At 43.3% G+C, this 16046-nt stretch overlaps 1 protein-coding gene across 6 annotated transcripts in view; it reads right to left on the bottom strand.

Moving 5' to 3' along the window:
• The window catches only part of CADM1 (cell adhesion molecule 1), a 324719-nt gene that overhangs the window by 36038 nt on the left and 272635 nt on the right, over positions 1 to 16046 (bottom strand). For all 6 annotated transcript variants that reach the window (XM_084783657.1, XM_084783660.1, XM_084783658.1 and 3 more), the window contains exons 6-7: positions 6518 to 6617; positions 2859 to 3031 (exon numbers count right to left, since the gene is read on the bottom strand). In XM_084783657.1, coding sequence (XP_084639783.1) covers positions 2859 to 3031; positions 6518 to 6617 — 273 coding nt within the window. The remainder of the gene's footprint in view (positions 1 to 2858; positions 3032 to 6517; positions 6618 to 16046) is intronic.

Here is a 16046-nt window from a genome sequence, read left to right as displayed (position 1 = left end):
GCCGAGGTCACTTTCAGTAAGCAGGGCAGCACAAGGCCACTATTTAAGAAGCTCATCAGAGTGCTCACCCAGCATGCCAGAGGCCCTGGAATCAACATGCAGCATTACGACAAGCAGATACAGAAAGACAAAGAGCTGAAGCTAGCGAGCTGTGCTTGCCACATGGACGCTGAACGAACAAGCCTGGCTGGGACTCGGGTTCTAACCAGCCAGATGCTTCAAGCAGAGAGGTTACTTTCAAGGCTTGGCTAGCTCAATTGATAAGGCTCCTGCCCCGGGATCTGAGAAGTTACTTTCAGAGAATTAAATATCTTAAAAGTGTATTAATGTTTAGGTCACAGAGTACTTCAAAAATTGCTGCAGTATCACAGTATGTCACAGCTTTGGAAAGACTATCTGCTTATCCCTGCCCACACTGTTAGACTGTTTTGATACTAGACTAGCAATGCTTTGGTTTAGCATGCCAGCCTGCCATGCCAATTCTGTTGCCAGCAGGCACCAAGAGACAGAATCCCGAGGAGGCTGGCTGGATGCTCCTGATCAGGGGTAAACTTGTATACAGGTATGCTTGTCTAAGTAGCTGAGTTTCAACAATGCTTGATTTTCAAAGGTGTTGGGGGCTTATTGCAAAAGGCTGATCTCACTTTGAAGGGACTTGGTCTCTTAAAAAGCTGTGAGAGTAAGAGGCATTGCAAATATCAACTTTGCAGTGGGCTTTGGGATCACAGTATGGTGGCCTTAAGGCAATCTGAGGAACGTGTAAACTAGGCAACACTGTATGATTTTTCTAACCTTCATTTTTATCGTATGTCAAAATGGGATGAAAAATAAGCACAGATCATGGTGTTACAGTGGACATTAGATGAGAGCATGTCGTAAAATTGTCAATGCCGGAAACAGCATGAAGGGAGCACTGAACATACGTTGGTTATAAGCTAACTTTCCAAATTGTGTATATGAGTTTGCCCGTCAAGACCTCAAAATGTTTCTCATCTTGAGATGTAGGAATACTAAGTACTGTAAGCTGGACTGTTTTTTCCAGATAATTTAGACACCTGAGTGCATCACAGACTGGGAGAAGGCAGACAAAGTCTGCATGAAGAGCTGTGCTGACGTCTGTAAACCTGGGCTCCAAGGTCAGAGGAACTCCCATCAGGCTTAGACCTGCGGGGTGAAAGGGTGTGTGCAAAAGCAGGGAAAGGGATGCATACTCCATCCCTGCCCAATAGTTCTGCAAACCGCCAGCTGAGACTGGGTGCCCTTTCTCACCTACAGAGCAGAGAAGGAAATCTGTGCACTTCCTTATCGACTAAGGAGAACAGTACCTGTGTATGGACCACTAGTGAGACTGGGACAATTGCAAAGATAGCATATCTAGACGCTTACAAATACAGGGATTTGACAGGGTCTTTAAAAATTTTTATTTATTTATTTTTTATTTTTTGGCTTTTTTGAGACAGAGTTTCTCTTTGTATCCTTGGCTATCCTAGACTCACTCTGTAGACCAGGCTGGCCTCGAACGTACAGTGACCCAGTCTTTAAATTTTGCATTATGGTAAGGCAGTGGTTCTCAACTTGTGGGTCATGACACCCTGTGCATGAGATATTTGCATTACAATTTGCAACAGTAGCAAAATTAAAGTTATAAAGTAACAACAAAATAATTCTGTGGTTGGAAGGTGTTGCCACAACATGAGAAACTGTAATACGTGGTCATAGTGTTAGGAAGGTTGAGAACCATAGTGCTAAGTTGGGGGGGGGCCTCAATTATAAGCTAAGGCTTGCAATTTCATATCCATAGAGGTATAGTTCTCTGCCCAAAGATACCTCCGCTTTCTTCCTTTATAAGGAGGATGCCCAGGATCTGAGACAGTACAATGTAAATATTATTACATATGTATAATGTATGTGTCTGTGCCTATATTCCCACACATGTAACTTAAGTTGGATTGCTTACACAGCTAACACGAAGGCAGAAATGTGGCCCCCATATTCAAATATTTATAACATTAGGACTTTGCTTTTGCTTCTGGTTACTCATTATATGTTGGGCTAGTGCATGACTTTTTCTTGGTATAAAATGAAGAGACTTCAATTGGACAGAAGAGATTTAATTTGATATTATAAGACTATAAAGGGAGTGTGCTTCTCAACTAAATAGAGCATATTCACAATACATTAAGTCAACAGCAAGATATAAGTGGGAAATGCGTGGCACCATAGTTGTTCAAGGCATACATATATGTTGAACTGAAAATGTGATTCATGATAACATGATTTAATAACCCTGCAGAAAGATATTAAGAAAACATGACATATTTTTAAAAGGTGGCGTTTGTGTCTAAAAAAGAACGTGCAGGTAGCCTCTGCCACTACCAAGAATCTTATAATTATTTGTAGTGTTTATTGGCTTGCAAAGTCTTTTGGATTTAATAGCTTCATGTTGAAAATAAGATAGCTCTGCTCATCAAAGCAGGAGGAAGGATATCCCAGGCATCATAGGGAAAAAAACCACTGGGAATAAACTTTCAGAGCTGAATGCCACTAATTGGTAAGGTTGAAGTTTTCAGACATTACTTCTAATATCCAGGGCCTGTGCCCGAGGACAGCCTTCCTACTCAGCACGACCAGAGACTGTGATCGTGTGGGAAACCCCCACCATCAGAGGGAAAGAAGAACAGTTACTGTCGGCCCGGGTGGGGACCACTGGGGTCTACCTCAGGCCAGGCTTCTTTCAGTTCCTGAAGGACACCAACTGGGTTTTTGGTTTTCAACTTGACCAAAGGCTTTGGGGGTGAAGCCCAGGCAGTGGCTACATGCAGAGGAGAGAGCAGGCGAGGCTTTCTCTTCTCACATACCGTATACATACAGCATATAGTCCGAATGAGCTTTCCCCACGATGTTGGAAGCCTCGCAGCGGTAAGTACCGTTATCTGTTTTGTTTAGGTTATTGATGAATAGGTTTGGTCCAGACAGTACGGCATGTTGAGGCATTTCGTCATCGACTCTCACCCAAGATACCATCACAGGCCTGCAGAGGGAAGGCAAGAAGGACAGGTCACAGGGTCATTCCCCACTAAAGTATCTGTATCCAATTTCTCACCCAGGCAGCACAAAACCCCATGCAGGGTTATGCAATTAGCTGGGCCCACTCGAGTTAAGACTATGCAACTGCCAAACATATGTTTGCAATACAGTTTTTAAAGACATGGTCAACTTTCAAGGCTTGGTATAAGCCGGAATCTTATGACTTCCAATTCATATTCAGCATGCCAGCAGATAAGCCACCGTGCCCAACTCACATGCCCTGCTGTGTGGTTTTCACACCAATCAAGGCAGGGCAGTACTCACCCATTGTTAATCATCTCGTTAATTAAAGAGGGGGGAAAAAAAGGCAAGGTCTTGGCTAGTGGTGCATGCATCAACCCAAAGGTTACTAACACACCCATGTTTGCTTGCTCAGAAGGCACAAATGAGTTTTAAGTAGACTCTGACACCAGGATAGCCCTCTCCGTCTCCTCCCACCCCTCTGGTGGGCACTACATATGCCAGCTAGGTCATGTCCTCAGCCCTCTTTTATTACCGTTTGCTCTCAAGGTTGCCCCAGCTGGTCTAGAACTTGGTATGTAGACCAGACTACCGCTGAAACGGCAGTGAGTCTCCTGACCCTCCTTCGAGAGCTTGAACAGAGCTTTATTCTGATCTGTTTGGAAAAATCCTTTGATTCTGAAAAGATTTGATCACTCCCTCTCCATTTAGCTTGACTCTCCCAAACGGAGATGCCATGACAGTGGCCCTGTCCCCCTCCTCTGTCCAGTAGCTGGCCCTCTGTATTGGCTCCTCTAAGCGCAGATATAGCCGGACCTTCCCTATTGAGTGCATTTGGTTCTTATATTAATGACAAAAGAACACATCTGAAAGTGGATTCTTTGGGTCCAACAAGGGAACTTGCTTATCAAGAAACAAGTATCAGTGACTTAAAATACCACATATATCTCAAGCTAGTCATTAAGGACAAAGCAATTTGGCAAGATGCTCCAGCGAGAAGAGTGCATACACACCAAGCGTGCTTCACTCACTGAACTTGGACTGTGTTCTTCAAGGTGCCTCTTTTATCCCTATAAAACCAAGGGCAAATCTAGCATGTCTGAAAATTGTCTTTTTTTGTGGTGTGTGTGAAGAGACTGAACCCAGCGCCTGGTGAGTGCAAGTACTTACCCCAACTTAAATCCTTAGCCCCTAATTTTCATTTGACAGGAAGGATGCTACTGGCTGGAACACATAAGTAATTTTCCCTCAGTCCCTAGTACTACTCTAGGAACAGTGACACAGGCAGAGATGCAGGTATGAATGACGAATGGATATTCAAGTTAGGCCTGTCAAGTAGCATCCCAATGTTCAAATGGGATGTGAAGTCACAATTTTCTTTAATTACACATGGGTTTGTCATCAGAGTGTGGTAAATTATTTAAAAGTTAGTGCTGCATATGCCCTCCTTGTAGGCAGTGGAAATGGGACTGCCTGGCAACCAGACCTCACGCCCTGCTGCTTGACAACTGAAACAATCAGTGGGGGTAAGCACTGAGAATATCCACAACATTTAATGGGAAGCTAAATTACCATTTTTATTGTATACAATTTCTTGAGAAAATAAATAGGTAATATGCAAGGAGGGATAGCTGCAGAGTAATGCCTGCTTGCTCACAAGACCGCATGCCCTTTCCAATTTGAGACGAACAAACAAATACCCTCTCTGGCAAAAATGTCCTGAAGGAAACATGTAATTTAATGTCCCTGTGGCACATGCAATCAAACACGGTATCTTCTTTTGGAGAAAAAAAAATACAGAAACAAAATATCGGTTAGCAAGCCAAACAGCATAAATGCAACTGACGTGGTTGAATATAGGCGCTGTAAAAAGTCAGCAGCCTCTGAGAAGTGCTTTCCCTTCGTCCATGGGATTGTTTGGGAGACAAGAGAAGCTTCTAATTAGGGCATAAATCAGCTTATAAAAGGAAAGATCGGAATCTTTTGAAAGGCTTAAAAGAGAAAAAGAACGCTTAGTCAATGCTGGGATCAAATAACCCACCAGCACCAGAAAAATAAAATAAAATAAAATTTAAAAAAGCAAAACGGTGGTTCTGTATGTTCCACCTTCCTCCGAAGGTTATCTTAAAAATTCTCCCTCCTCAGGCAGAGAGAAGGCTCTAGCCCATGGATAAAGGAGAGCAGAAGTGGCCAAAGGGACTAGCCATAACCAGGCTCCCCTCTGACAGTACACTCTTTTCTTGGCTGTCACAGACTGAACGTTCTCTGAGGATCTGGAGGGAACCTCTCTTAAGATGCTTCAAAGTCTTTATATGAAAATCATGAAGATGCTGCTTAGCTGAACTGTGAGGGGAAAAGGACATCATTCCACAGGGACAGCAGAGGGAGCTCACTGCTGCTTTTCCAGTTAGGTACCACTAAAAGGTTGACGAACCTTAATCCCAACTTGACCTGTCTTTCCACTTAATGAGTCTGTGAATTGAGATTTTTTTTTCCTCCCTTAAAAACTGCTAAAACATTCTGTTTTACTAGAAAGATGAAAGGCTCTTTTCTTCTCTAAGTAGACCATGAAATATTTGCAGTAGCACAGCCTAAAGGCTTGTTTGCCATGTTAGTGGTACTCTGCGCTGCTCTCCTGACTCACATTGGAGTATTGTGCAGGGCTAAACAGAGCTTCTCCATCACTCTCCTCAGCAACAGGAGGATCTGTCAGCCCTCCACTCCTCCTCAGCAGAACAGTCACATTCTCCTACAGGAGAGTCCTAAATCTCTCCTTACAAACAGAGCTGCTTTTCAGCCCAGTATAGTACTTTCCTTGGAAGTAAATTCTTTTGTCTCCATCTGGCCCTAACTCTGTACCTCAGAGTTTAGAGAACCATCTTCCAGCAGTGGCAAGAACACTTCTGTTAGCAGACATTTGACTGCATTGAGGGTATGCTGACATTTTAAATGATTCTTATTTGTATGTAGGCATGTGTGTCTTTGTATGTATGCATGTGTATGTGGGCACCTGTGGAAGCCAGAAGTGGGTGTTGTCTCCCCTGGAGCTGGCAGGATATGGCTGTTGTGAGCCACCGGATATGGTGCTGGGAAGCAAACTTAGATCTTCTACACTAATAGTAAGGGCTCTTTACTGCTGAGCCATCTTTCCAGCCCCAGTATGTTGAAATTTTATATAGGGGAAAACAGCCCTGCCCAGTCAGTCAGTTAATGACAACAAAACAGAATTCACTAGAAATTTAGTTTTATCTGACATTTCTCTCTCAATCCTGACCATTAAGAATCACAGATAATTAAAAAAAATCAGATATTTATTCCCTATCATTGAACATTCTTCATTTTCTGAAAAATCACCCATCTTTTTTACAGCAGGAGACAGGTGACAGGCCAATGAGTTGTGAATGCACATCTTCATGTTGTGACATTTACCGCTCACGACCCTCTGCCAACCTTGGCCTTCAGAACTTACTGGGGCTTCCCGATGGCTTCACAAGTTAACTCAAGCGCATCCCCTTCTCGGGTTAGGCCTTGTAGAGGGTACGTCATCTGGATATGCACTTGCGGCTTATCTGTGTGACAAGACAAAGTGTGATGTTTAGCAAAAGGAAGCATCAGGCAGATCAGACCCGCATAGTGCCACAACCCCCACACCGCCAGGGCTTACTCTCTCCCCATCCGTGTGCTTTCAGCAGCATCCTTCTAATTAGTTAGTAATCCTGGCATTTGTTCAAATTAAATTGACTGATAACTCTAAGGAGTGAACCTTGAATAGATGAGAGACTCATAAGCCAACTGTGCCACATCAAACAATCCCTGTAAAATACATTTTGTTACGTTGAGGTTTATCTCTAAACTCAAACAAGCTAAGGGAAACTCATTTGCCCTCATGCTGAGGTGAAGCTGCAGATATCTGTGGCGCTCAAAATTGATACATTTTATCATATATCACAGATTACCATGTGACAACGTGTTTTGATGCTGCATATTAATAAGTTATCTCTTCTATGCTCTTGCATAGAAGAATTCCACTCAAAGAGCTTTATAAAGAAAATATTCAGAGGAGATAGGTGGCCCCAAATGAAACCATCTTGCCTAAACATAGAAGAAAGGGAATTGATGTTCACACAGAGCCTACGATCTAAGGAACCAACACCCACAGTGCAATAAGCAAGAGTTTTTAAAAAAAACATGAGTGCTTTATCTGCAGAAGAGGGCATCAGATCACATTGTAGATGGTTATGAGCCACCATGTGGTTGCTGGGAATTGAACTCAGGACCTCTGGAAGAGCAGTCAGTGCTCTTAACCTCTGAGCCATCTCTCCAGCCCAAGCAAGAGTTTTAAGGATGACAGCTTTGGGACCCATAGAATGATGTCGCCAGCTGAAGGTCTCAGAGACAACACAACACAAGACAGCCCCGTGGAAGAGAGTAGGGTAGAGTTCTGATTCTGAAGCACATTTCTCAATGACACTCCATAATTAAAGCTGAGTATAGCTTTCTAGTACAATCGGGCATTCATGAAAGTGACATGAGTTATTTTTATTTCCAACAGTGGCTTAAAACTGTGATTGCTAGTGAGATGGTGTGTGGGTATCAGGGATGAATGATGGGGGGGTTCAGGGAATAGGGAGGGAAGCAGGAGTAGTTAGAATCAACACAAAGACATTTATAAATAGAACCCGAGTGGAATCAGATATTTCCCAACACTTCTCATTTAATTCTGTGGCTCTGTAAATGTATATTTTTGGAAATGGACCCAAGAGTAATAAGTGTGAGAGGGCAAGACATCAGTTGGCTGAAAGGTCAAAACAATTACCATAGTTTTACCTTCCCACACAAGCACATCACCCAAACAACAGCCCCTTGGCCTTTTACAAGTAGTGGTGAGCTCATTAGCATTCCTCCTATGGAATAGGAGAGAAGACAGAAATATGGCCAGGCTTTCCCAATTTCACCCCGCAAGCAGCTATGGCCGCCGAACAGGGAAGTCATCACCTGGGACAGCTGTTGCCAGATGAAGTTTTAGTCTTGACCCCATCACATACTCTTTGCTATGTCACTAAGAACCCAGGATATTAAGATCCTTTTAAGGGAGCCCCATTGAACATGCACCAGGGTGCACTGCCCACTGGGAGTTGGTAGCACTTCCTGAGGAATGACGTCACTTGTCAGAGGACATAAAGGTGACCAGAGCTCCAGATGGCCACTGCAAGTAACACAGTCCCTTTCTTGGACTTTAGTGGCAAAGTAAAATGAGGAGGATCCTGATAAATGTTAGTAGAGAAAGGCAGAAGTATTTACATAGAATAAACGGGGTGACCTTGGACTAGCACTGGCTCCTGGCTGAAGCCAGGGCTCCTGGGTACCCACTTTTAGATCCTTCTTAGATTAAACGGAACCTCGAAGTGTACTGTATGTCTGTTGTATATGTCACTATTTTTAGTGAAACAAGTTCTTCTGCCTGACATATAGCTATTTGATGAAATCTGTTTCTTTTTTCTTTTAAAGGACAAACAGAAACAGATGTGAGGTCATGACACACAGATAACAAAAGACCTGTCTAGTAATTCACACCGAGAAGCCAAACAGCATCCAAGAACTCTTGCTTAGGGGACTTCTGACATCGACACAGAGACCCAAATCTAGACAACACCTTAACGTCTGTTACAGGTTAGTTTTCATGCACTGTAGACTTCAGCCTGTTCATTAAGGAGAACAGAACGGCTGCTGGTCTGCCCTTGCTACCGGTGCTTGCCAAAGCATGTCTCCCGGTCTGCACTCGCTGGTTTCCGCCTACTGGTGTGTGTGCTTACTGGTCTTTCTTTCTGGTCTGTAGTTGCTGGTCTATGCTTGGTGGTCTGTGTGCAAACTTTCTATGGTTTCTCTCCTCTGAGTAATTTATAAGCAAACAGGAAGAGTGCAGTTTCAGGACAGCACGCTCAGGCCCTCCTGTGTTCAACCTCCGTTAATAATAAGAGAGCGTGGCCAAGTCGAACCCACCCTGCTCCTATAGTTCCACTGAGTATGTTTTAGCTAAACATTTTTTTAAAACATGTTCCCAATGAGCTGTTTACCAGCTGTCAATCATACGCATAAATCTGGAAGAATAAGTGAAGGACTCACCATACCTAAAATCTGTATTTTAAGCCACAGAAACTACACTTTCCAGTTTTGAGAACTGATTTTTCTCAACTTATGGTTCAGGTCCCTGGAGAAGCTTCTACTATATTATGTACAGACACAGCTGCCACAGTTACCTTAATGGCTGGCAGAAAAAACACACATCAATATTGCTTGTATTATATAGGAAAGAGTCCCTTCCATTGACACATGCAGTATTTATGGGAGTATTATGTGGCCATGGACAGCTGAGCTATCTTCATACTCTATAAACTAAACAGAAGGCCTAAGCTCTAAGATATGTCCCCCAGGCAACAGGAAACTTAAAGGCAAATTTCTTCCCCTTTGCCGTAACTGAGGCCCTTAAGAATCTTCAACGTGTGGGACAGAAACATGGGACCTCAGTGATGGCGCAAGAAGCCAGGGGCTCTAAAGGGCCCCAGAAAAGACCCTGGCTACTACAGGAATATGTTGAGGTATCAAACTATCCAGATGGCTAATTGAAGAGCCAGAGCTCATCATTTATATTTTAATTATATTCATAAATCAAATGTTATAACTCACCAAATCTTTTCTGAAACAGAACCAGACTCCAAGATTTATCTTTAAATAATGAGGTAGTGCCTAGTATATTTTCTGGGGAATCATTTTACGCCTCAGTTGGTGTCATCAGGCACAAGGCTAAAAGCCAGATGACACTTTCTACCCAAGTGCAATAACTGTCCAGCAACATATCGCTCAGAATGGCTTAATGTCATTATAAAATGGAGCTGCTATATAAAAATAAGAAAAACAGTTAGGCCTGTGCACTTAAGGAACATTACACTCATAGAGATGGCATCAGCAACAGCCAATCAATTAGGTGGAAAGATCTGAGGTTTTCATAATACACTGTAATTTTTTTTTAAAAAACTCTCTAAAATACACTTAGCAAGACCACTACAACAGACAAAATTTGTTCATTAGTCAAAGTTGCACAGAGGGTTAAATACCAGGAGGCCATAGGGCACACTATAGTAGCAACCAATTAAAAAATAATAATTTTAGGAAGACTTTCTGATTTGCTGAGACATTCCTTAAATGTACTTTCCTCTGTCTATAAAGGGGGAATATAAAAGGAAACTCTTAAAGAGGTCTGAATGGCTTGCTGGCAGATGACGATTGATTTCACGCCAGCCTGACCTTGCACTGCGCTCTGTGATCTTCTTAGAAGATGAAACTTAAGATTCTCTAACCTGTATGTCAATTTCCTATGCAAATGAAGACACGCAGGCTCCTCTCTGAAGCCCGACCTTAGCACACCAGGGCTACAACTTCACTGCTCCACCTCAACTTCTGACTAGGATGCTGTCTTACCCACGTGGCAGAAAGCAGAAGAACCGAGGCCAGGGGGAAGGTCCTGATACCCCAGGAGGAGATCTGTCATCTCAGGGGCATCTGCGACGTTCTTTTTCTGGAAAGTTCTCAATCAGGGTATGCTGACATCAAATGTTCTTTGACATGGCTACTACAACCAGTCCCAAGGGCTTTGCGTGAAAATCTCTACCTATAACTATGAGGCTTGAGTGCAAATCTCTCTAAGTTCCTTGCTTAATATTCATTTTCATGTTCCAAAACACACTGGGTGTGGGATTTGCTGCCTGTGGATCAAGGGCTCACTATTCAAGCCTCCTGCCGGCCCCCACCCCCAGCCTCTCCTGGGGCAGCACCAGTACTGCTGCTACCAAAGTGGCTGGGAGAGGGTCAGTCCCCGTGCACTCGAGCTTGGAGGAAGTGGTGAGTGAAGAGTTTGTCAATCATGAAGGATTACTGTGCTTTGGAGTAGAACAACAATGCAAAGATTAACCCGAGATTTGGTTCGTATTAGAAGCTGTTTTGAGCTCAAAGCAAAAATCAGCCCCTACAATACAGATGTCTAACCTGCTGGGGGAAGACAGCTTTGTAATGAGAAGAGGGCAGTGTAGGGCACACAAGGAGACAGGTCTACAGAGCTCCCACAAGGGAAAAAAGGACAGCCTGTAAAGTGCTTGCTTTTCTATTGTCCTAAGACATTAGTGACTAATTTTCCCAGCTGGTTGTTTGCTCTCAAGGTAAAAGGACCTCCAACATTTTTTGCTATGAATTGTAGCACTTAAAATTATACTCCATACCTATAATCCCAGCAGATGTGAGGCTGAGGCAGGAGGATTTCCATGAGTAGGAGGTCAGCCTGGGTTACAGAGTTAGTTCTAGAAAAGCCTGGGTTATTGAGTGCAACATCCTCCTCAAAACAAACAAAAAGGGAAGTGAAAAAAAAAAAGGAACAGATTAAAAACAATCAATTATACTTTTTGAGGAGGGATGGGTGATCATAGGAGATTAAGGGGGGACAGAACAATCCTGCTAGGGACACCGGACAATGCCACTTCCTCTTGTAGAATGCATTAGGCATTTTATGGATGTTAAAATTGACACTCACTGAACAGGATCGAGTTTTAACCCATGCCCTTGAGAAACATAGTTCCACTAACAGGGCCCATACTCAAAGGATGCTTTCCCGTAGCTTTGAAGACACCTTCAGAATCAGAAGCAAATGTTACTGAGGAGTGCTGCTCTGTGAAAAAAGAGGGGTTTTGCTTTGCTTGGCTTTTAATACACTGTATACAGGTGTTTGCCTGTATGAATGTTATGTACCACGCATGGGCGCCTAGTGCCAGCAAAAAGGCGCTGGATCTCCTGGAGCTGGAGTTACAGATGGCTGTGAACTGTGGGTACAGGGAACCAAACTCAGATTTTCTGTAAGAGCAGTCAGTGCTTTTAACCACCGAGCCACCTCTCCAGCCGTCTTGTCTTGTTTTTAAACCCAAGGCAATTATGAAAGTGCCAGGGCTCGGTGCATAGGAGCCACCTAACAGTATATTTGTATTAGAAGTGAGTAAAGCAGGATGGAAAGCAGAAAGTCAGGAAGCATTAGGTCATCGCTTCTGTCCTAGCTCTACCACAGACTGAAATAATGGTAATGAACACTCGGGTCCATTGTAGCCCTCAAAATTAGATACGTCTGTGGGTCTGTCGTCTGTTTGTTTTGAAGGTCAAGCCAACTCCCCGCATTTGAGGATCAGCCCAGGAACTCTGACTGATGAACCTGCATTTCATGGCACTCTCCCCTGGCTTTCCTGGTATCTCTGGGGACAGCATAAAGGATTTTGTTTGACTATCCTTTTTAAATTTTAGAGGCCAGTGTTACAATCATTTAACCTTCCACAGAATCAGAGTCTGACCCTGAGCTAAAATCCATTAAGCAGAGTGTACATTAGAAGTCTAGGTTTGCTGTGTAAGTGCTGGATCTCCACAGCAAAGCAGAGGCATCTTTTATCAGCACAGCTCAGCGACAGCAGCACTGGCTTACCTGTGGGGCAGAGCTCCAGAAGGCAAAGGCCTCTCTTGCCAAGGAGCATTCTCACCTTGCCCTGGCCTGCCTGCCTTGGTCCTGTGTGCTGTATCACCCATAGTACACAGGGAACTTCAGGAACTGGGAGCTGCACCTGCTCTGGATTTACCCAAAGACAGCTAGGTGACAAACTGTGCTTCAATCAGGGGGCTCTTTGCCTCGATTATTTCTCCCAAGGTCTAATAATCACTGAAATAACCTTTCTGGAGCCCCACTCATTGATACATGCACCGGGTTCTGTTGGACACAGAGTCTAGAGACGGGAGAGCAACAGGCCCACTCTGAAAGCACAGCTCTTCTCACTCCAAGACTACAACCTGGGAGCAGAATTATCCCTCAGTCCAAAGAGGAGAGATTTCCCATTCCAGGCTTTTCATCCTCATCACCTCAGGGCTCTAACGATATCACAGAAACACTCCTTTTGTCACAGAAAAAGACCAGATTTTGATCATCTCAATGCCCAATTCTTCTCCCGTTGAGGGAAGGGGGAATGGTGTGTGTGTGTGTGTGTGTGTGTGTGTGTGTGTGTGTGTGTGTGTGTGTGTGTGTGTGTGTGTGTGTGTGTACCACCCACCGCCCTCTAGACCTTGGATGGATGCGAATATAGATTTATAAAATATCTGGCCACACCCAGTCAATAAAACTCATTTTGAGGCCCGTGCCCGCGGACACGATTAACTGTCAGGTGATAATCTGGGCAGGGGAGGTGCTCGGATACCAGTTTCTGGAGGCGTTGCTGTGTGTTCTCCTTCCACACTCAGCTCTTAATTTGTTCCTCTCGCTTTAAAAAAATGAACAAGATGAGGATGTCTTGCAAAATAAGAACGAGAGTATGATGGAAGAGATGAAAGGCACGCAGCAGGAGTTCCAGCTCATGCTCCCCTGGTCCATGGCAAGGCTTTCCTTCCTTCTGCAGGGTACGCTACGACGGTCACAGCTTCCCTTCGAATTCCCAGCTTATGTCACTATGTGCTGCCACCTTGACTATTTAGACAGCTTTCTTTTAGCAGGCAGACAGGGAACTGGTCTCATTTAAACAGGCTGTTATTTGACAGGAGTGCGATCCTTCAGATCTGAAGCCGCACTAACCGTGCTTACAACTCTATCACACTCCGCTCTAATCAACCACGGTGCAAATCTGGGTACCACACTTATAAGGCATTTGCAAGATGGGGAAGAAAAGAGAAACACAGAAAGACGTTAGGGTCATAGAGCTCAGCATATTTGAAAGGCACAACTGTTTTCTGTGTAACATCTAAGAAAGCAGAGTTCTGACTTCTACCTTGCTAACATAATTATTTTATGTTTTAAACATTTAGCTGCATGCTGCTGTACCCTTGCTGGGTCTCAGAATGAAAGCTGGAAAACTAAGAGCCCTACTGTATGTTCTTCATTCCCAGCAATGTTCCTATGAGAAAACCTTATTAATGAGCTTGCAAACGAGCACCCAACAGGGAAATGTCACAAACAAGAGCGGCTAATGCCCCAGAAAATCAAATAACTGAACACTTGGCTGAGTGTGGTGCCTTTCATATTTATAATAAAAAAGAGGAGGGGGAGCTTGAATTCACTGATTCTGCAGGGGTCAACACCTTGCTGAACAAAACAACTCATTTATTTATGTTCAGAAATCTCCAGATGATAAATTACATTGATGTTAATCACTTCAATGCATACTACACAATTAATATCTGTACTCACCAAAATTTAAGGGTTATTAAAAGTATGACAGCATACACATCTGGCTGATTTTTCACATAATTGGGCACAACAATTTCTCCTGGTACCAGAAATAGAGGTGCTAACAAACAAACACTACAAAATGCTGGTTCAATTAATTAGGACTTGTATCCACAAGACAAAAGTAACGACCAGCTGCAGCTCAAACCTTGTCTACTATGCAACATAGGGGCACTCCATCTTAAGGGGAGAAGTACGCCCCTTCCTTTCTTTTTATTGCTCCTCCCTCTGTCACCCTTCAAGTAGGATACTGGATGGCACAAAGTGAAGGAGATATCATTTCTCCTTTGTGAAACAGGATCTAACTTGTCCGGAGCTCCACCCCCAGTCATTTAGCCCTGCTTATGCCCTGGTTAGCATTCATTTATCGTAGATGGGGCAGGGCAGGGAGATGGGCCCATAAACCTTATTGTTCAAAACTGGCCAAGAAGAAAGCAACTGAGGATACTAACAATGCTCAGATCTATCTGCCTTCTGGGTCCTATCAACTCAAGGTAGAATGTGAAAGCTGGGGAGGGCTCAGTTTATCCTGGTGGCTAGCTGCTGATCCCTGATGACAGCCTGAAGAATCCTTCTTAGCTTACAAAGGAGAGGACAGTAGAAAGAACAATGATATATATATATATATATATATATATATATATATATATATATATATATATATATATATATTAAAATCAGATGAAAACACATAATGAATAAAATCCATAATTTTAAAGCTTTCAACACAGAGATCATAGTTAGGTTAAAGTAATGAAATGGCATAAGGAAAATAGGCCTTATCAGTGAAGAAATTAGCAAAACTCATGGGTAAATGAACTCCTTATATTGAAACCAAAATATGGTGATGGATTTAACTCACTTTCCCAGGTCTAGGATACCAAAGAAGTTTTTAGGGGTTAGTAACTCCATAAAGGTGATAACTTCAGGGATTTGAGCCAATTAAAAAAGGGGGGTGGGGAAGAAGTGTACTGTTATTTCTCATGGGTGTCCACAATCATCCAGTGTTTACACAGACTGTTCTAAGATCCCTATCCTTTCCCTTAGGATCATCAAGACACAGTGATGCCTGTCTGTAGAGAAAGAGCTGCTGTGAGGGGAGGGAGCTCAGCTACTACCACTGGTTATCAGCTAAGACTCAGGGCCTAATGCTCTTGAGCGGCAGGCTTGGGAACCAGAGCCTTTTAATAGCAAATAGGTACTGGTATCACGGAGACACAAGTTGGTTGGGTTGATGCAGAGAATCCCAGCTGTGTTAGAAGATGCTGAAGACTTCCTGGCTAACTTCACACAAGGGTCAGCACAGCTCTGGGAATGGAACATTATACATAAACTGAAGAGCCAGGTGACTTTCTTAAGTTCCAAAAGTCTTAATTAAGATTGCAAACCAGGGACATCCTCAGTTGAAGAATGGATAAAGAAACTGCGGTACATTTACACTATGGAATACTACTCAGCTATTAAAAACTAGGAAATCCCGAAATTTGTGGGCAAATGGATGGAACTAGAAATGATCATACTGAGTGAGTTAACCCAGAAGCAGAAAGACTCACATAGTATATACTCATAATTTATAACTAGCCCAAAAGGGATGTCCCATGAAAGTCTTCACTTACCAGGAGACTGGGATAGATGTGAGGACACCCTACTGGGACTCTAGGTAAGAAAAATATAGGAGATGGAGGAAATAGAAGGATCCAGAGGATCT

Source organism: Acomys minous, assembly GCF_964271855.1.
Source record: "Acomys minous genome assembly, chromosome: 5".
Taxonomy (NCBI): Eukaryota; Metazoa; Chordata; class Mammalia; order Rodentia; family Muridae; genus Acomys; species Acomys minous.
Note: the sequence above shows the minus strand (reverse complement) of the source record. Positions and strands in the feature narration are given on the sequence as shown.